Source organism: Palaemon carinicauda, unplaced genomic scaffold, assembly GCF_036898095.1.
Source record: "Palaemon carinicauda isolate YSFRI2023 unplaced genomic scaffold, ASM3689809v2 scaffold73, whole genome shotgun sequence".
Lineage (NCBI taxonomy): Eukaryota > Metazoa > Arthropoda > Malacostraca > Decapoda > Palaemonidae > Palaemon > Palaemon carinicauda.
Genome location: NW_027172016.1, coordinates 12,210 through 33,671, shown reverse-complemented (window position 1 = coordinate 33,671; position 21,462 = coordinate 12,210). Strand labels below are relative to the sequence as shown.

Here is a 21,462-nt window from a genome sequence, read left to right as displayed (position 1 = left end):
GTGAGATCTTATAAAATGACAGCTTCTTGTAAGCTATCGTCCAGTATATGCCGGGAAGATTAAAAGATTATTATGATCCTTTGACTATTCCAGCTATACTAGGAAGTTTGGCAACTAGTAATAGAAGAGGGAAGGCAAACTCCTTGACGAAGACATCAGGCTAATGAGCCCATTGCCTATTGTCACCTGGTCTAATAAGAAGGCTAATCGATCATTATGCCAAGTTACCAACAAGGAAATAATCTAGGGTGAAATATGCAGCTTATACAGTAGGAAGCTGCCGAAGGGACCTTCCATCAAGATGACATGGCTTGAGCCCAAAAATGCCAGGGAAAGTCAGACTAGGCAAAGGAACTATAGTTCCACAGCCAGAAAGAAAATGTAGCCTAACTAGGAAGAGAAAGAGACAGCCGGCCTACCAGGAGGCAGCAGCGAGAACTAACCCAATCAAGGATTATTCTCTTGTCAACCCAAGAGTAGACTAACAGTCGCCCCAAGTTGGTCTTGTCCCGGTATATAGCAACTGAGGACTCCTCAAATGCCAGGGAAGATTAGACTAGGAAAAGGAACAAAAGTTCCACGGCAAGGGGAAATGTAGTCTAACGGAGAGGGAGATAAGGGACCTTAGAAAATAGTAAGGCAGCAGGTAAGGAAGGCCTAACTGTAGCATTCCAAGGGATCTACGGGGAATTGCCCTCACTTAATGAAGCCGGTTTTCCTGGGATAGATTTAATGGGCTCAATACTGAAATTGCTCTTTTACTTCATAACCAATAAATATGTAATGTTGAGCAATGTTAAACAAGCTTTTTTGAAGATTAAATTAAAATAATGAAGTGAACAAAAATAGATTTTGTTTCTTCTGGAAATGGGGAAATAAATTAGTATCTTATCGCTACAAAACAATTAAACATCACGCAGAAGGTTACCCTAATGATAAGTGTAAAGAAATATTAACTATTAACTTTTATGCAGACAATCTTCTTATAACTGGTAATAACATTGACGAAATGAAAAATTTGTATAAACAAGCCAATGATAGGATGGAACAAGGGGGCTTTATTCTAAGGTCTTGGAACTCCAATTCTGTAGAGTTGAGAGAAGAAATGGCGACGAAGATAAAGTATTGGGTTATAGATTCAACGTAAATAATGATTCTTTTAGTCCTGCGCCTTGTTAAATAGACTCAGAAGCAGACACAAAAAGAAAAGTATTGTCACAAACTTCTAAAATATATGATCCTTTGAATATAGACCTTCCTGTAACAATAAGAAGCAAATTTTTAATGAGAAAAATATGGAAATTAGATGTTGGTTGGGATCAAAATTTACCCAAAGACATTTGTGGGAAATGTAAAATATTAGTAGAGATTTTGAAATGTTATCTGAAATTAAATTTCCTAGAGTCCCTTAATGAACTAGACTCGTATGGTCTTCACATATTTTATGATAGCTATGTGGACTCTTAAGGGTTTGTGGCCTATTCCGTTAATCAAAATGATAAAAGTTCTTATTTGTTCTCCAAGTCTAATTTGACTCCACTGAATAAGAGAAATGAGCAGTGTCCCCTCTTTAGAACTAATGGGAGTAATTCTAGCTTTAAAATGTTTACCTTCCTTACTAGAAGCCTGCAATAATATAACAAATTCGTAGATAATTTGTATTTTTCCTAACTATACAAACCTTAGCTATTTAATAGGGGTATTACTTTCGGCGTAGCTGAAATGACAAGCCATTAATTTTTAACGAGGGTTTACTGCCCACACCGCTAGTTAGCAGGGGTAGGGGAGGGTAGCTTGCTACCCCCTCCCCCCTCTCACACATCTGTGCTTGAGCTCACTTTGCTTGGAGGTAGGACTTCAAGGGGGATAGGGCTGGCGGGCAAGTTTGGTTAAATAGCTAAGGTTTGTATAGTTAGGAAAAATACAAATTATCTACGAATTTGTCATTTGTTCCGTAACTGGAATACAAACCACGCTATTTAATAGGGGTGACTCACCCATTAGGAAGGGTGGACGTCCCAGCCAGTCTGGCTTTTGGCTTTGCCCGGGGACTCCTTATTTGAGTGTGTAAGCACCCAAGAAATAAGGAGTGGCTGCACCTCGCTAGAACCTTGCTACGTAAGGTCTGCGGCCTACGCAAGCTTTGTGTGAAGGTATGAAGAAGTGTGACTCGTCCTAGAAAGTTGTTCTGAAGTTCTTCAGATGGAAACTTGTAGACTAGCCAATACCACCTCGTCAGGGTATGGGGATGTAACAGTATTAACCTGGAGCTATTTATAGGGTGGGGAGTGGGGTAGACTGGCTACCCTGCTCACTCACATCTCTCGGCTGAGTAACCACTTTGCTTTATGGCAGGACTTCACGGGGGACAGGGTGGCGGGCCAATTTGTATAAATAGCTCCAGGTTTGTATGTTAGGAAAAATACAAATTATTTCCAAATTTGTTATTTGTTCCGACACAGATACGTACCTTCGCTATTTATAGGGTGACTTACTCTTGGGAGAGAGGAAGTCCTCACCAACTGGCCTTGGTCATGACCCGGGGTTCTCTCTATTTCGACCTGTGATTGATAGTAGAAGGGACCCTACCCTTGCTAAAATTAAGTACCTATATGAGGTAATGCACTGATAGTGGCCTGCACAAGCTTGTGTGTGAGTGGAACTAACAGTGTGGCTTATCTTTAACACAGGAACTCGAGTACAGAACCTATTGTTCTTAAAGACTTACTCAATACCCTCCCTCTAAAAGGTATTGGGGACGTAACAAAGTATTCTTCTATACTTAGGAGGCACAAGGGAAATGGGTCTTACCTGCAGCAAGGTGAGGTCAGCTATGCTGAGGCTTGCGGAGCTGTTTTCCCCAGAAAGGAGAAGGTGAAAGGAAGAAAGGAGCCAGGCATTCTTACTCATTCACCCAAGACTAATCCAGGTAGGCTCAGCCCTCAACCCTCTGCTACTTGTCCATCAAGGAGCCTGAGGTGTTTAGACCATTTGTTGTGCGACCACCACAGGACCAATGGAAAAGGTCTCTATGTTCTTGTGGGTTACGTCTTTGCAGGTGGTGGGCCGTGAAGGTCGATTGAGGCTTCCACATGCCCACTTAAAAGTATCTGCACCACAGAGTAGTTTCTTGAACGCCAGGGACGTAGCAACGCCAGTGACGTTACGAGCTCTGGGTCTTAGGATGGGGGAGAGTCTAGATTAAGAGTAACCTCAATTGCCTTCCGATCCCAGAGGGGAGGGAAATCCTTGAGGTCCTCCTCTTGACCTTCCCCGTGCTGGTCAACAGTGCCGACACACGGGGGCGAGCTGGTATCGTTCTTTTAAGGTAACCCCAGAGACTCCTCCCTGGGTAAAACCCCAGTTGATGGGTTTCCGGTTACCGAACAAAGACTCTTTATTCGAAATGGGCTGCACCTAGGGTACAGCACACTGGGATTTGAGTCTTGGCAATCCACTTGGGGATGCCGCTGAGGATTACTTCTCCCCGTCTCCTAGGGTAGGAGACATCAAAAGTTGGATCATACAACACACTAACTCTCTTGGTCAAAAGCCCAAGTGAGTAGAAAGGGCGTCTTCCGTGTAAGGAAGCGATCTGCTGCTGGGTCTAAGCTTCGTAGAGAGGGGCCTTCAGAGACTGAAGGACCCGAACCGCGTTCCCAGGAGGAGGTTGAGATCCGACGGAGGACAAGTTATCTCACACTTGCATAAGTAAAGGCATCGATGGGAGAGAATCCCCTTCCATGACATCAGTCACAAAGGATCGAACACTTCGCCTGGAAGACCGATGCTGAAAAGTGTCTGAGATGCCTAAACATCTTTTCTGTAACCTGATGCGAAAGGCCTCTCTGAGAGGGGTGGTGAAGGATCGTCCCAGGCGAGAAGTCGAAGCAAAGCTACAGCTTAGGAAAGTGTTAGCATGTGGCTGCTTGGAAGATCGTGCCATGGAGGAAGATCCCTCGGAACTCCGTCAAGAGCTGTAGAAGGTCCAGGAACCATTCCGCGGGATGCCATAGCGAAGCTATTGGAGTCATTGATAAGATGCTGCTTACCCTGACTTGACTAAGGACTTTTTCACCAGACCGAATCGGGGAGGGGGGGAGGACAAGGCACACCTCTAGGCCGCCCCACCGATCTTGGAATACATCTTGTTTGAGGGCCTGGGGAACAGTCGAGTGGGAGCCTGAAGATCAGGGCCGCTGCGAGCATAATCACAGTCGGGGACCCCACAAAGTTAAAACTTTGTTGGAAACAAGATGTTCCAAAACACTAGGAGCCCACTATCTGGGTGGTTTTGCAAGCACATTTCTATACAAGGAATGACGCGAGCAGATGGGGGCAACTAGGTGTCCTCTGTCCATCTAAGGCTTCGTACTGCTAGATGGTTCTCTAAGAGAGGTGAGGATGGAATGGTATGGCATATAACCCCCTCTCTCTTTCGATGCATTATAGAGAGCATCAGGTCCAGAGAGAAGACGAGAAGACAGGCCTCTTTGCAGAAGCTCTCGTTTGCCACCCATCATCCACGGATTGTCCAGAGGTGAGGGGGGGGAGTGCATAGCAATAAACACACCTCGAGATGATATCGAGACGTGTAACCAATTGCACGTTCTTGCAACGATGGGGAACAGCCTGTTCTACCTCCAACTGCCACTAATACAGTGTGGTTGGCCGAATAAGACCGATACCAAACGGTAACCCAGTTAATCAGTACAGCTTATGTTATAATAGCGAATTTCCATAGAGATCGCTTTCCGGACAAGAGACTGTACAGTAATCACCGAACGCATCCAACCAAACCCAAGAGGGGATTGAGACATATCTTCAATCTATTGTTGGGTGGGCAAAGAGCATAAGTCTACTACGGAGTAGTAACACCAAACTATGCGCATGACAAGCATACATACAAAGTTCGACTTAAAAGTCGTATCCGGAACGGTTGGAGAACGTTGGAAACGTTCGTAACAGGTTTCTCCTCCTTAGAACAAAAAACGTTCGTACTTCTCCGTCTCCGATCGGTAAACTAGCATCTATATTAAATGTTCCCTACTAGGGAACAGATATGCTTATGAGAAGTTTCCAGCCAAAGCCTTTGTAGGAGACTAAGACTTCCGATCGGGGAAAAGGAAAAAATGCCTATAAGGAGGCAGAACGTAAATGCCTTATGTCTGGTTACAGGAAAGTAGCCAAGTAATGTACTGAATAACCTGGTTTCAGTAAGGGATATAAATATACAACTTAATAGAACGGAGTTCTAATTGGAAGATGTACATAGCCCTTATTGGCAGAAAGATCGCTTGCACGCATATATGTACTTGTCCATTGGCACTAGCGCATGCGTATTCTCTGCCTCCAGGAAACGTTTGCAACAAATCTGGTATGTGTGACGAATTGCAACATTATTGCTGAAAGACTTTTGATCGTTGAATAACTGTAATATTTTCTTGAATGAGAGCGAACACGTTCTCAAACAAAATATACAGTTATAGAGGCAATCATTTCCCCTTTGGTTTACCCCTCCTTTATGTGAGGGGCTAGCCAGTGTTCATTACACAGAAACGGATGTCTGTTTACCTGTGGGCGGGGTTTGAAACGTTCGTAACGTAATGAACAGATGCCCACGCTGTTGCTATCGTTCTTTAACGTCAGCTAACAATGTTCCTTCGGGACTAATTGTTCGAAACAATAACCCTGTAAGGATAGAATAAAAAGTCTCGGAAGACTATTGTGTAAAAAGGCAAGTCGGTATACCCAGGGTACAATGACGGAGGAGGCTGCCTCCATCAAACCGTAGAACCGAGTTTAAGACCATAACCTCGCGGTTTTGTCTTGGCTAGAGTGCATGCTCCGGGAAGGCTTACGGCTCTCCTGAAGTTTTAACACCCTTTGAAGTTTTGTAAAAACTTCTCAGGAACGAGTCTCCCGAAAAAGGGTGAAGTCTCGTATGTGGGGGTTTGCTTCAAGAAGGCCAGACATAATAGCCATTGACCGCTTACCTAAAGGGGTTGCGAACGCTTCCTCGATAGTGAGAAAACTACCGTCAAAATCAGGCAAGGCCTGCCAGGGGATATGAACTGCTATGTAAAGAATTTTTCATTCCCCGCTCGTTTCCATCTGCTAACCAAACCAATCGAAGTGGGAAGGTGGAGGAAAGATGACGGTGGTTCGTTCGAAAACGAAAGGATCGGTGCTGGCGAAACCAGACTAGCTGATATAGTAATCAGGTGGGAGTGTAGAGTGACGTATCAAGTCACACCTTTGGAAGACCCATCCCGTAGAGGGGGGGGGTCGACCATAGAGTTTTCAGAAAACTCTGGATTGCGGAAACAGATGGGGTTCAGATGAGAACCTAGGGGTTCAGAATCTATTTGTGAATTCCTTTCTCACGACCTTAAGGGATGTTGTGCCGAGAACTCTGTCGCTGATTCCTGATGAATTTCCAGGAATCGTGTTACGTGACCAGGACCCAAAGGAACTGTGTCATACTTACCTGTAGAGATTTGTAAACCCTTAGGCAGCAGGCATCCCTCTGTCATCAGAATAAAACTCTTGATGACGATGGGCGCGCGCGAACAATTCACGGGACGAGAGTTCAAAAACTTTGTCATGAGAGTAAACCTCTTGTGCACTCGTGAACACTTCGCGCAACGAGAGTCCAAAAACCTCTGTCATATAAGTATGGCTATGATCACGAGAACCCAAAAGTTCAGCGTGAACTGCGTTGTGAGACCCCGAAGGGTCATAAGAGTTGTTCGCACACTTCAACTGATTGCGGGCACCTGGTTGTTCGTGCGTGCAAGCCAATATGGTCGTGCGCGCGTGCCAATACGGTCGTGCGCTCCAATCCGATCGTGTGCGCGTGCCAATAAGGGTCGTGCGCTCCCATCTGATCGTGTGCGCTAATAAGTCGTGCACGCGGGCCAATATGGTGCGTGCGCTCTTGCGCCGAACTGTTGGTAGGCGGAGGGGAGCTCGTGCACGCGGGCCAATATGGTGCGTGCGCTCTTGCGCCGAACTGTTGGTAGGCGGAGGGGAGCTCGTGCACGCGGGCCAATATGGTGCGTGCGCTCTTGCGCCGAACTGTTGGTAGGCGGAGGGGAGCTCGTGCACGCGGGCCAATATGGTGCGTGCGCTCTTGCGCCGAACTGTTGGTAGGCGGAGGGGAGCTCGTGCACGCGGGCCAATATGGTGCGTGCGCTCTTGCGCCGAACTGTTGGTAGGCGGAGGGGAGCTCGTGCACGCGGGCCAATATGGTGCGTGCGCTCTTGCGCCGAACTGTTGGTAGGCGGAGGGGAGCTCGTGCACGCGCGCCAATATGGTGCGTGCGTTCTTGCGCCGAACTGTTGGTAGGCGGAGGGAAGCTCGTGCGCGCGCCCTTCCTGATTGCGCGCACCTTTTCGCGCTCGTGGAGAGCATGAGGTTGTTTGCGCACCTGGCACACATAAGGTTGCTCGCGCGCATGGCGCGCAGTATGTTGTTCGCGCGCATGGAGCGCCACAGGATGTTCGCACGCATGGCGAGCAACAGGATGTTCGCGCATATGGCGCGCCAAAGGATGAACCCGCGCGCCATGATCGCCATTTTGTTTGCGCGCGCCAAGACAGTCACGCACGCCAGGACAGTCGCGCGCGCCAAGTTGATCGTGCATGCCGATTTGATCACGCACGCCAAGTCAATCGTGCACGCCAATTTAACCGTGTGCGCCAACTTGGCCGTGCGCGCTAACTTGGTCGTGCGCGCGAGAGCTCTCAGGTTGGTGAGAGAACTCACTGCTACGCTCACCCGAAGGTTCACGATAGCTTGTGCCGTGTGAGCGGGAATGATCAACACAACGAGAGTTTGAAAACTCTCTGTCATAAAAAGAATGATTGAGGTCACGAGAACCCGAAAATTCCGCGTGAACTGAGTTGCGCGAACCCAAAGGGTCAGCGCAACGAGAAACCGAAGTTTCCCTGTCACTAAGCACCGAAGTGTCGGAGTGACAAAAGTTACGAGAGCCCAAGGGTTCGCGTAACTAATGTTACGAGCCCCCGAAGGATCAGCATAACGAGAAACCGAAGTATCCCTGTCACAAAACGCCGAAGTGTCAGTGACTAAAGTTACGAGAGACCTAGGGTTCAACGTAACTGATGTTACGATACCCCGAAGGGTCAGCACAACAAGAAACAGCAGTTTCCCTGTCACAACACACCGGATTGTTAGAGTGACTAAAGTTACGAGAGCCCAAGAGTTCAGCGTAACTAATAGGCTTGTTCTCCCAAAGGAGAATGTCGCTTAAGAGAAAGCTCTCGCTCCACCCCTGAAGGAGAACCATAAGCGTAACGGGGGATCGCCGATGCCCAGAGGCGGTCTTCTCTCGAGGACGAGAGACTCGTTCCCCCGAAGGGATAACCTGCTCCTGCCACCGCCCCTAGTGGATCAGCAAGCTCCTACAAGTTGTTTCTCGCGAACGAGAGGGAAGTTCTCCCAATGGAGATCGCCTAAGACAAGCTTTCTCCCAGCTCTATGGGAAAAAACCGTAGGCTTAATAATCTCTCTCTCGCGAACGAGAGTGAAGTCCTCCCGAAGAAGGACATCGCCTAAAACAAGCTTTCTCCCAGCTCTATGGGAAAAAAGCGTAGGCGTAAGAAACTCTCTCGCGAACGAGAGAGAAGTCCTCCTGCAAGAGGACATAGCCTAAGGCAAGCTTTCTCCCAGCTCTATGGGAAAAAACCGTAGGCGTAAGAAACTCTCTCGCAAACGAGAGAGAAGTCCTCCTGCAAGAGGACATAGCCTAAGGCAAACTTTCTCCCAGCTCTATGGGAAAAAAGCATAGGCGTAAATAAAAATCACTCTCTCTCTCTCTCTCTCTCTCTCTCTCTCTCACGAGAGAGAGAGAGAGAAGTTCCCCTCGAAGGAGGAACATCAAGATGAAGGTTGACAGCGAATGCTACCTCGTAATGAGGGCAGCTCACAAGCTACCACATGGAGCGCAGGATAACGAACAGGGCGGCCGTAGCCCTCACACTTGTGTTCTAGTCGCTGTTACCTGTGAAAAAAGGAAGTTGTTATCAATTACAATTCATGCTCCGTTGCACAAGATACACTATTCGGGGAATAAGTCACCTTCCTTGTAAGATCATTCCTCGAAAGGGAGCTGAACTGTTAGAAACTTTGATGAAACAAACACAAGGCAGTGTTGAGAACCTGCCGAATGACAACTCCCTACACGTATCTAACAACGAATATTTCCATTTATACATATATACACTCATATATATGTAAGATAAATGAAAACACAAGAAAAAAAAAAAAAAAACATCAAGGCAAGTCTTTCTGGGAGAGAAGGGCAGCATGTCCGTCCTCTACCGAGCCAAAAAGTGAAGTGGTTACTCAGCCGAGAGGTGTGAGTGAACGGGGTAGCCAGTCTACCCCACCCGCCACCCGCTAACTAGCGGATGGGGTAGCTATCCCTCACTAAAATTATCAAGGCTCGTCTTTCAGCTGCGCCGAAAGTAATACCCTATAAATAGCGAAGGTTTGTATCTGTGTCGGAACAACTAAATATTTAGGTGAATCAACTTATTGGCTAGAAGGTCCAGAATGGGTGAGTAATGATTTTGACAAGTGGCCTCTTTACCCTTTATTGAGCATATAGCCTTACTATAAGCATCAAATAAGTACAGTATGCACTATGCAAATGAATAAAGTAAACGCTGGTATTCTCAACACAGTAATACATTGACATACGAGTTTAATGCATTCGGGGACCTATCTCGTGTGTCAATTTGCTCGTATCTCAGATGAATTTTTCCCATATAAAATAACTTAAAAAAATTGATCCGTTCCCACCCTCTGAAAAAAACCCTAAAAACAGTATATGATAGTGGAAAAACATGTTTTTAATTGTTCTAATTAACATTCTACGCTCACAAAATAACAAATACCTTCTTTCAAGGGGTTAACTATGGCACTGTAATTGTGCAGTGGCTTTACTTTCCTCTTGGTAAGGGTAGAAGAGATTCTTTAGCTATGGTAAGCAACTCTTCTAGGAGAAGGACACTCCAAAATCAAACCATTGTTCTCTAGTCTTGGGTAGTGCCATAGCCTCTGTACCATGGTCTTCCACTGTCTTGGGTTAGAGATCTCTTGCTTGAGGGTACACTCGGGCACACTGTTCTATCTGGTTTCTTTTCCTATTGTTTTGTTAAAGTTTTTTATTGTTTATATAGGAGATATTTATTTTATTGTTGTTACTGTGTTCTTAAAATATTTTATTTTTCCTTGTTTCCTTTCCTCACTGGGCTATTTTCCCTGTTGGGGCCCCTGGGCTTATAGCATCCTGCTTTTTTAACTAGGGTTGTGGCTTAGTATTTAATTATTATTATTAATAATAATAATAATAATAACAATAATAACAACTGGTTATGATGCTCAATGAAATGTAACATTATGGAGTTCTTACCTTCGAGACAGACGGTAGCGGCTAACGGCGGTATGGGCGGAGGAGGAGGAGGGAGAGAGGACGGGGAGGAGAGAGACTTGACGGCAACACGTTCGGTACGCAACTCTTTTGTAATACTACGTAACATAACCTTAACTTTAAATTTAACTTGAATGAAATTAGCAACTTTAAATTTAAATTAAATGAAACTAGCTTACTGTACACACACTAAACAATAAAATGTTAATCTTACGTTACACTAAACTTAAATTCTAATTTTGTTTTCATTTTCCTTTAATTACTTTTCTTCTTCTTTTGGCTTGGCTCTTTTTGCCTCACTTTCATCTTCACTTTTTGATGACCTTTTTAAAAGGAACCTATCTAGGGATGCTTGCTTTTGTCTCCCCTTCAAGTTGCGAAAATGACGCACGCAAGTGTCGTCACACAAGGCTAACGCACGACCACTCGCCAACTTGTCCGAGTGCATCTTTTCCATAAAATTAGAAAGCTCCTGCCACTTCGCTAACATATCTTTGATTTCTGCCATAGAAAGGCGGCCCTCGTCTTCCACCTCCTCCTCGCTACTGAGCTCCTGCAACACCTCCGAATGTTGCATCTTGTGGAGCTCTATCAATTCCTGTGTCGTAAGCTCTTCCTGATGGTCCTCGACAAGATCATTCACGTCTGCCTCATCTACCTCCAGCCCCATGGACTTTCCAAGAGACACGATTTAATCCATCACAATAGGTTCGGGGTCATCAGGGTCTATTGTATCAAACCCTTCAAAGTCCTTGTCAGCGACGGAAGCTGGCCACAATTTCTTCCATGCTGAATTGAGAGTTCTTGTGACACCCTGCCATGCATTGTCAATAATTTTTAAACAATGGACAATATTAAAATGTTCCTTCCAAAATTCAAGAAGGGTGAGATTGGTGTTGTCTGTGACATCGAAGCATTTCCTGAACAAATGCTTCGTGTACAGTTTTTTGAAGTTAGAAATAACTTGTTGGTCCATGGGCTGGAGGAGTGGCGTGGTGTTGGGCAGGAGATGAAGGACCTTAATGAACCTGAACTCATCAAGAATGACCTCTTTGAGACCAGGAGGGTGACCAGGGGCACTGTCGAGGACCAGGAGACATTTTATTGGCAGGTTTTCCTCGGTCAAATATTTTTTGACTGCCGGATCAAAGGACAGATTAACCCATTCTGTGAAGATATGCCACGTAACCCAAGCCTTAGCATTAGCTCGCCACATAACTTGCAGTTTTTCTTTCAAGATCCTATGGCTCTAGAAAGCACGTGGGTTTTCCGAATGGTACACCAGCAGTGGCTTGACCTTACAGTCACCGCTGGCATTGGCACACAAGGCTAGAGTTAACAGGTCCTTCTTGGGTTTATGGCCAGGTAGTTTCTTCTCCTCTGCCATGATGAAAGGCCTCCTGGGCATCTTCTTCCAGAAAAGGCCAGTTTCATCACAGTTGAGGACTTGTTGGGGGATGAAGCCATGTTGGGCGATAACCAAGGCAAAGGTTGTGACGAAGTCCGCCGTGGCTTTCAAGCCGGAACTTGCTGCTTCCCCATACCTCACAACCGAGTGTATCCCAGTCCGTTTTTTGAAATTATCCAACCAGCCACGACTGGCTTTGAAGGTTTCCGCTGACGTCGAAGTCTCCCCTCTCTAGGCTGCTTGCTTCCCTTTCAAGTCATCATAGATTCTGCTGGCTTTTTCACATATGATCGTCTCGGTCACGCTATCTCGCGCCAACTGTTTCTCCTTTATCCATGATAAAAGAAGCATCTCCATCTCGTCGTGAATATCACTACGCAGTTTGGAGAGGATGGTTACTCCTTTGGAAGGCTTGGTGCTCTTTATAGCATCCTTCTGCTTGAGGATGGTACAAATTGTTGATGTGTGGCGTAAGAGTGACTAAGCTGGCGCACCAATATGAGAGGAGTACATCGACAATTTGTACCATCCTCAAGCAGAACGATGCTAGATGTTTTTCGATTATTTCATGCTTCATCTCCATTGCAATCATATGCTTTTTCTTTCCACTACCCTTGTTTGCACTCGCTTGCTTTAGACCCATTGCTTATTCACTTAATTCTGTACTGATTAACACAAAAAACACGTAAAAAAAAAAACCCTAAGGCCGATGCTCGGAGATAAACTTTACGCGACGGGGATCCGACGGGAAAGACCGAGCGATGCTGTCCTGGTGAGAAGCCTCTCGCACACTCGGCCACCTGGCGGCTGCATAAGGGACCTACCTTGTATCTCAAATTTTTTCTCGTATCTCAGGACAAAAATTTGCTCAGAACTCTCCTCGTATCTCAAATTTCTCGTATGTTGGGACACTCATATCTCAAGGTATTACTGTACTAATAATAATGAAGATGATGTATCCCCACGTCATAGTGTATTACCAGGCATGTTTTGACATATACCGACGTCATCGGAGAGAAGAGGTTAACATTGCCAGTATAAGTTTTAACATGCTGTACTATATTATTATTGGAGTACAGTACATTTACTGCTATGGTGTATTATACAATCAAAGTAGAATTACATTACTTTGGGAATATTTACAAGTATCAAAAAATATTCATAAATAATATTATCCACAGAATATGTATGTGTGCGCAAGTGTGTAACACTCGAGAACAATTGTCATATAAATATAAAGCAAAAAAATTAATTTGTGGCCTTACTTGAAATTCTGGATAATATATGACCTCCTTCATTATGATTGTTGCAGTGCACCCCACCTTGTGAGTACGACCAACCTTCTTTTTCTTTTTAACAATAGGTTTCTGTGGAGGCTCTTCCTCTTCTCCACCAGCATCTACAACACCTGTCTCTCCAATAACACCGGCTCCTGAACCTGTTAACTAGAAAAGCAACCGACTTTAGTAAATATTTCCCCCCAGTGAAATTAAATATTAGAAAAAATCATACATTTTAAAAGTAAGTTATATTTTATCTATACAAAACCAAGCTTGACCCATGGTTATCTTAGGATACGTCCCTGATTATACACGATATCTTCGGATAGTCGCTCAGGGGGTTAGAACCCTGTGATACCCGACGGTAATTCTCTTATAATATCAATCGCAGAAAAATTATACAGTAGAAAGTTGCTGGAGGGAGCTTCCATCAGGACGACATGGCTATCTCACCCAAAAATAGATTTTTCCTACGTCAAGATCCCTTTAACCCTTTTACCCCCAAAGGACGTACTGGTACGTTTCACAAAACTCATCCCTTTACCCCCATGGACGTACCGGTACGTCCTTGCAAAAAAATGCTATTTAAAATTTTTTTTGCATATTTTTGAAAAATATTTGAGAAAATTCAGGCATTTTCCAAGAGAATAAGACCAACCTGACCTCTCTATGACAAAAATTAAGGCTGTTAGAGCAATTTAAAAAAAATATACTACAAAATGTGCTTGAAAAAAAATAACCCCTGGGGGTTAAGGGTTGGAAATTTCCAAATACCCCGGGGGTAAAAGGGTTAATAGGAAAATGACTCCAACAAAGCTGAAAATCAGTTGTTCGAAGTTTTAACAAGGTAACAGTAGGTACCGGTGGGTGGTGGGGAAGCCCTCCCCGTACCCATACAATGAGTAGCCACTTTGACCTTCACCTAGGAATTACTGATTGGATGAGACGAGAATTGTAATGTAAAGAACTAAGATTTATATTGTTAGGAAAAATATAATTTCAAATTTTGTGATTTGTCCCTACACGAAGACAAACCATAGTCCTTTAATATGAGACTTATCATTAGGAGGAAAGAAATTCTTATAACCATGCTGGCTGGTTTAAAATCCAAGGATGTCGGGACTATCGAACCTGAAAAGGTTCAAGAGTATTCACCACATTCCATCTCCTAACAACCAGAGAGAATATTCTCAGGTGATAGATTAAGTGGAGCGTTTGTAGGGCGACGGCCAGATCCCGTAGAAAACGGGAATATTCTGAACTGCGGCCGTCATTCTAAACACGATTTTGGCGGGAGAAGCTAACTTAAAAAAACCCACCTAACCTATGCTAAAAGCCGTATCCTTACCCAGGGGGGCTTCATCCCCCCCCCCCATTACACAACAGTTTCCTTACCTACGAGTACGACGGGAGAAGCTAACTTAAAAAACCCACCTAACCTATGCTAAAAACCGTGTCCTTACACAGGGGGGCTGCGCCCCCCCGGACCCCCCCCCCCCCTCACACAACATATTTAAGATCCGTAGACCATTTCCAATCGTTTTTATTCTATACAAGATAACAGTCGGAGCGATAATAAGCAAATTAGGACGCTTGGCCATAGCGCTACAAACTACCCAATTAAGTTTCCGTCCGGAGACAAACAGTCACTTAGGAAACCAAATTTTTCCAGGATATAATATCTGAAATGTATTGCTAATGGAAAGTAATGGGTTTACATTTCTGTCCAATCTCCCCACTGTAAGGAAGATGGGGAGGGGAATGAATGAATTAGTAATTATGTAGCATCTTATTATCCTCTGAAGTTGGTCGATTGGATCCCGCCTGGTTGTCCGGATATCCTTTGAATTTTCAATTCTTGTAGTCCTGGCCGTCCTGTACGGCTCTCATTATAGGCTACACCCCCAACACCCTCCTGTCTTTTCATACATACATATACCAAAGGCACTTCCCCCAATTTTGGGGGGTAGCCGACATCAACAATGAAACAAAACAAAAAAGGGGACCTCTACTCTCTACGTTCCTCCAGCCTAACCAGGGACTCAGCCGAGTTCAGCTGGTACTGCTAGGGTGCCACAGCCCACCCTCCCCGTTATCCACCACAGATGAAGCTTCATAATGCTGAATCCCCTACTGCTGCTACCTCCGCGGTCATCTAAGGCACCGGAGGAAGCAGCAGGGCCTACCGGAACTGCGTCACAATCGCTCGCCATTCATTCCTATTTCTAGCACGCTCTCTTGCCTCTCTCACATCTATCCTCCTATCACCCAGAGCTTTTCATAAGTCAATGAAAATGACCAGGTCTTGGCAGGTTTCCTTAGTCACTGCCATTCATTCCTGTATGTCTCCCCCTGATCGTGAACTCTTCCCTATGGGATTGTCCCCTCTCTCCTTGTCGACGTGACAATGACTCAGCTACGTTGTGTTTACATGGCTGGGGTGTTGAAAGGTCAGTTTATGACATGGTCGTTAGAAATAGCTACCGCCTTAGACCCAACTACTGCTGCTTCGGGAGCAGTTGTTCCCAGCTTAGGCAGTATGATAAGTGAATTTGCCCCCTTATATTAGAATAGAGCGACTCTGGGGGTACTGGTGTTCCTGTGATGTGAATCTTTCCTCCATATTTCTACCACACTGTCATTGATAGTTTTTCATAAATCTCTAATGATTTCACAGATGTTTGCCATGTTCTCCATTGGTTTGTAGCCTTAGCCATACAGTATTATATTTGGTAGGAATATTTATTCTAGAAATATCTTTAAGTATATTTTTTCCTGTATGGCTGGTGAATCTCGAGTAGATAGGGTTAGGAACGAAGTAGTGAGGGTGAGAACGGGTATAAGAAATGAGTTAGCAGCTAGAGTGGATATGAATGTGTTGAGGTGGTTTGGCCATGTTGGGAGAATGGAAAATGGCTGCCTGCTAAAGGTGATGAATGCAAGAGTTGATGGGAGAAGTACAAGAGGAAGGCCAAGGTTTGGGTGGATGGATGGAGTGAAGAAAGCTCTGGGTGATAGGAGGATAGATGTGAGAGAGGCAAAAGTGTGTGCTAGAAATAGGAATGAATGGCGAGCGATTGTGTCGCAGTTCCGGTAGGCCCTGCTGCTTCCTCCATTGCCTTAGATTACCGCGGAAGTAGCGGCAGTAGGGGATTCAGCATTATGAAGCTTCAGCTGTGGTGGATAACGGGGGAGGGTGGGCTGTGGCACCCTAGCAGTACCAGCTGAACTCGGTTGAGTTCCTTGTCAGGCTGGGAGGAACGTAGAGAATAGAGGTCCCCTTTTTGTTTTTGTTTCATTTGTTGATGTCGGCTACCCCCGAAAATTGGGGGAAGTGCCTTGGTATATGTATGTATGTATAAATTTTCATATATGCTTAGTCTAAAATTTAACATTTTTTAATGATTTGTACTCCTTGAAATTTTTCCTTCTTTACAGGTTGCCAGTGAAATAGTGTGTTCAATGGTAACCTGTACCAGGCAGGTCAAGTTGCCTTGTGGCCGCAAGACTTACCAGAAACATGAGGACTGCCATGTTTCAAAAGAGTCCCTTGCAATTTGGGAACCTACCAACTGCCAGGTGTGCAAGGGCCTTATAGACACTGGCTTCCACGTCACTGCCGTACCCCAGGATGTGAAAGCGCAGGGTCAGAAGATGATTCTTCACTGGGTTAGAGGCTTTCAGAAGAGCTCTCAACAAGTCCTCCTTATCTTCCTTCCATGGAACTTAAGGACCTCCTCTTTCCCAAGGCCAAGGTGACTGCTGTTTTTGGCCACCATTTGCCGTCGGTTCTACTCCTGCCGGTACTTTTGGAGCATGCGGATGATGAAGTTAGGAACACTCTACAAGTGATGAGCCTAGACACCGACAACAGTTCAACAACTTCTTCTGTGCCGTCAGAGAGGGAGAGGATCCTGCTGACCACGGAAACCTCTGGCGAGTCACTAGATGTACATCAGGTGAGTACAGTTCCAAGTACAGAACTTCTTTGGCTCATTCCCCCATCCTCGTATCTCAGACCCCAGCATCTACTTCTACCCATGTTCCTACACCGGATAAACCTTTGTTTCTAAGTCAAATGGAATTTATGGCATCCATGAAGGCTTTCATGGACAATTTACATGCCAAACATAAATGCACTCAAGCGTAGCTTTACAAAAGGCACCTACTTCTAAGGCTTCACCAGCTTCGAACCTACTTGAATGCTCGGTTAAGAACCCTTGGAGTTATACTGAGCATATGGCTTTAAATGAAGGGTACCTCCATATCAGGGAAGGTTTGGGTTCTAAGCCAGTCTATGACTTAAAATTCTTCCCCTCGATTGATAGTTAACCTTACTATTATGTAAGGCTTAACTCGGAAGCATATATTAGTGATGATACGATACCTAGGAAAACGATCTTCCTGGACCACAGCAAAGCTCAGTTTCTTGGTTAAGAAGCTAAAAACAGCCGAATTTACTAATACTGTACCCAACTTTCGGCTTTCGGCAGGAAGCAGGCCACCTTTGTAGCTCCAGAGGATACTGTCTCTCCCTTCGCCTCTAAAAGCTTAGAGGTTGTAAAGAAAGCAGTAGTGGAGGGTAGACCATTGCCAGTGCTAGAGGAGTGCAAACATTATGATTCGCACAGCTGGGAAGATATCCAACACACTTTTACCGTTGAAAAACTGGATAAAGACATCGGGGGAAAGCAGTTTAATGAAAAAATGCCTACAATACCTGAATTCCTATTAAAAGAAGAAATGGAAGCTAAAGAAAGACTATCTGCATCTTTATCCTTCCAATCTTATTTGAAGATGCTAATTAGAAACTATTCCAAATCTGATCTCTTCCCGATCTTGGCAAAAAATCACCTCGCCTCTTTCCATAGAGATCTCCATGCTTTCTTCCTAGCCAGAAGAGCATGTAGAGAACATGCCCTAGACGCAGCGACTATCAGGCATGAACCTAAAAAACTGATTGACTCTAAAATCTGGGGGGCGGGGAAGATATAGACAAAGCGGCCCAAGAAAATATGAGCCCTACTGTTAACATAAGTGGGGTATGTCCTCTAAAAGGAAATTTACCCCTGGAGAAGGACCTCAACCCAAGGGCAAAAAGCCTAGAAGATACTTTAGATACTTTAAGGGAAGGAAATCCTTTTCTGTCACTACAGCCTCAGTTGCTACCATTCCCCAGACTGTGTACACAGTTCCCCAGCAATATGTATCACAGTCTCCAGCCTTCAACACTGTGTATGAGAGAGCCACCATTACATTTCACCCTGACAGAGCTAAAGAGAAGAGCGCCAGTGGCAGGGGAAAGTCTGGAAGAGGGGGTTAGTCTATGGGCCGAGGAAGTAGAGACAAGGCGGTTAAAGAAGCAGGTCCTTCACAACAACGAGGAGCTACTAGTATGGAGACGACTTTACCTTTTCAGGGATGGATGGGAATTCGATCCTTAGGCTCATAGCATAGTCTCGAAGGGACTAGGCTGTAAATGGAGACAGAAACCTCCTCAGTTCAAGAGGTTCTTCCAACCCTAAACACCATTCTTAGAGGATTATGTACAGGATCTTCTCAGGAAGGGAGTCATCTGTTGCACAAAATCCTTGAACTTTCAAGGGCGGCTATTCTGCGTGCCCAAGAGAGATTCGAACACTCTTCAAACTATTCTTGACTTGTCCCCACTAAACAAATTCATTCTGAACGACAAGTTCCAGGTGCTGACTATCTCGCAAATATGGACCCTACTACCCCAGGGGTCCTACACCGTCTCAATAGATCTTACAGACGCTTATTGGCATCTTCCAATAGGTCAGTGCTTTTCCCCCACATTGGTTTCTGACTGGCAAGAAAGACCTACATATTCAGAGCTATGCCCTTCGGGCTCAATATAGCTCCAAGGATTTTCATGAAGCTAGTCGAGGCCATCGTCCAACAATTACGGAACAGAGGCCTCCAGGTGATGGTATACCTGGACAACTGGCTGGTCTGGGCTGCAACGAAGTCAGAGTGTCTTCGGACAGCTCAAGAAGTCATGAAATTGCTAGTCTCTGGGCTTTCAGATCAACCTCGAAAAGTCAAGGCTGTCTCCAGTTCAAGAATTCCAGTGGCTATGACTTCACTGGAACCTAAAGTCACACACCACCTCTCTACCACAAGGCAAGAGAAAGGAAATCGCACAATCTGTCAGGTGCCTACTTCGCTCAAGAGTACAGTACTCACCATGCGACAACAGAAAAGTGTGTTGGGTTCACTGCAGTTAGAGGCCGTGACGGACCCAATCTTAAAAGCAAGACTCAAAGATGCCAACAGAGTCTGGAGAAGAAAGGCATCCAATGCTCGGAGAGATCTTTGCCACAAAAACCCGGTCTTACTACGAAAACAGTTCAAGTCATGGTCCACTGCCAAGAGTTTATCGACACACGTCCCTCTGCAGTATCCTCCTCCTTCCGTGACAATTAACACAGACTCCTCGGAACTAGATTGGGGGGGGACATTCCCTTCCAAAAAAGTAAAGGGCCGGTGGTCAGTCACTTTCCGAAAATTTCATATCAACATTCTGAAAGGTATATGTGTTTCTGACTCTAAAGAGACTGAACCCAAAGACGAAATAACACATAAAATAAGTCATTGACAGCAGGATGATAGTCCACTGTGTCAACAGACAGGGCTCCAGGTCTCCTCAGAACAACCATGTGATTCTAGCCATTCTCACTTTAGCAAAGCGGCAGAATTGGCATCTCTCAGCAGTTCACCTAGAAGGTTTACAATGTGACGGCGGACGGCCTGTCAAGATCCAAGCCCCTGGAAACAGAATGGTCTCTGGATGCAAAATCATTCTGTTTCATTCTAGAACAAGTCCCAGAACTGCAAATAGATCTATTTGGAACAAGCTTCAACAAAAAAGCTTCCCCCGGTATGTAGCATCAAACTTAGATTGGGAAGCAACTGGAATGGATGCGATGTCCCTGGATTGAAACCAGTGGTCTCACATCTACCTATTTCTGCCATTCAACCTCCGACTGAAAGTCCTGAATAAACTGCAGACTTTCAAGGGAACAGCTGCTCTAGTGGCTCCCAAGTAGCCCAAGAGCATCAAGTAGCCCAAGAGCAACTGGTATCCTCCTGTTCTGGGACTCAAACCTCTCCAGGTCCCTCTATCGTCTCCAGTGCTGTCCCAGGATGTTCAACAGAAGACTGCCTTCGCTTCTTCTTGGATAACGAAAACCCTTCACCTCATGATTTTCTCGCGCTGGCGGCTCAAAGAAAGTTCGGAGTTGCAAAGAAGAGAATTGACTAAATATAAGAAGAGAATTGACTAAATATAAGAATACAAGTCCAATACCAGGAAACGACAATATTTGTCTTCCTGGAAAAAATGGGATGCATTCGTGAAAAGCCATCAGCCCTCTTCTATTACTATGGACTTCTGTATTTTATTGCATGATCAAAGTCTGGCCTCTGCAACCATTGCCTCACGTAAGTTGGCACTAACTAGACAAATTGCTTATGCTTTTGATATTGAACTCTATAGCGAGCTCTTCAATAAGATCCCAAAGGCTTATGCTAAATTGCAATCTAATGCTCCTCCCAAGGCTATTTCATAGTCGTTGGATAATGTTTGCACTATACCTCTTCGATACATAACGCCACAGACTCTGTGAGGGATCTTACTCATATGACTAAAGACTACTTTTTGCTTATTATGGCTTCCGGTGCTAGTTAGCAGGGGGGTAGGGGAGTGGTAGCTAGCTACCCCTCCCCCCTCACACACCGGTGAACTGCTTCACTTCACTTAGAGGTAGGACTTGCCTTGGGGGACAGGGCTGGTGGGCAAATATGTGTAAATAGCTAAGGTTTGTATGATTAGGAAAAATACAAATTATCTCCGAATTTGTCATTTGTTCCGTAACCAAAATACAAACCACGCTATTTACATAGGGTGACTTACCTTTAGGAAGGGTGGAAAGTCCCCAGCCATACTGGCTTTGGCTTACCCGGGTACTCAGAATCCGAGTGAGCAGCACTCTAGAAAAAGAGTCTCTGCACCTCGCAAGTTCTTGCTACGCAAGAAACGTGCAGCCTACATAAGCTTGTGTGTGGAGGGAAGAAGTGTGACTTGTCCTAGGAAGTCGACCTGAAGTCCTTTAGCTGGAATTCTAGGCTAGGACGTTCCCAATACCACCTCGTCAGGGTATGGGGGACGCGACAGTATTAACTCAATACTAGGAACACAAGGAAGCATGGTTTACCTGCAGAGGTTTGAGGTCAGCTATGCAGAGAACCCAGGATGCTGCTTTCCCCAAGAGAGGGAAGGATGAAGAAAG

The 21,462-nt window shown here is 45.1% G+C and overlaps 1 protein-coding gene across 1 annotated transcript in view; it reads right to left on the bottom strand.

The window, feature by feature from the left end:
* Positions 1-16,684, bottom strand: part of LOC137637432 (uncharacterized) — a 142,172-nt gene extending 125,488 nt beyond the window's left edge. Inside the window, exons 1-2 of the mRNA XM_068369632.1 lie at positions 16,664-16,684; positions 13,136-13,315 (exon numbers count right to left, since the gene is read on the bottom strand). Of these exons, the coding sequence (XP_068225733.1) occupies positions 13,136-13,315; positions 16,664-16,684 (201 nt within the window). The remainder of the gene's footprint in view (positions 1-13,135; positions 13,316-16,663) is intronic.
* Positions 16,685-21,462: the final 4,778 nt, after the last annotated feature.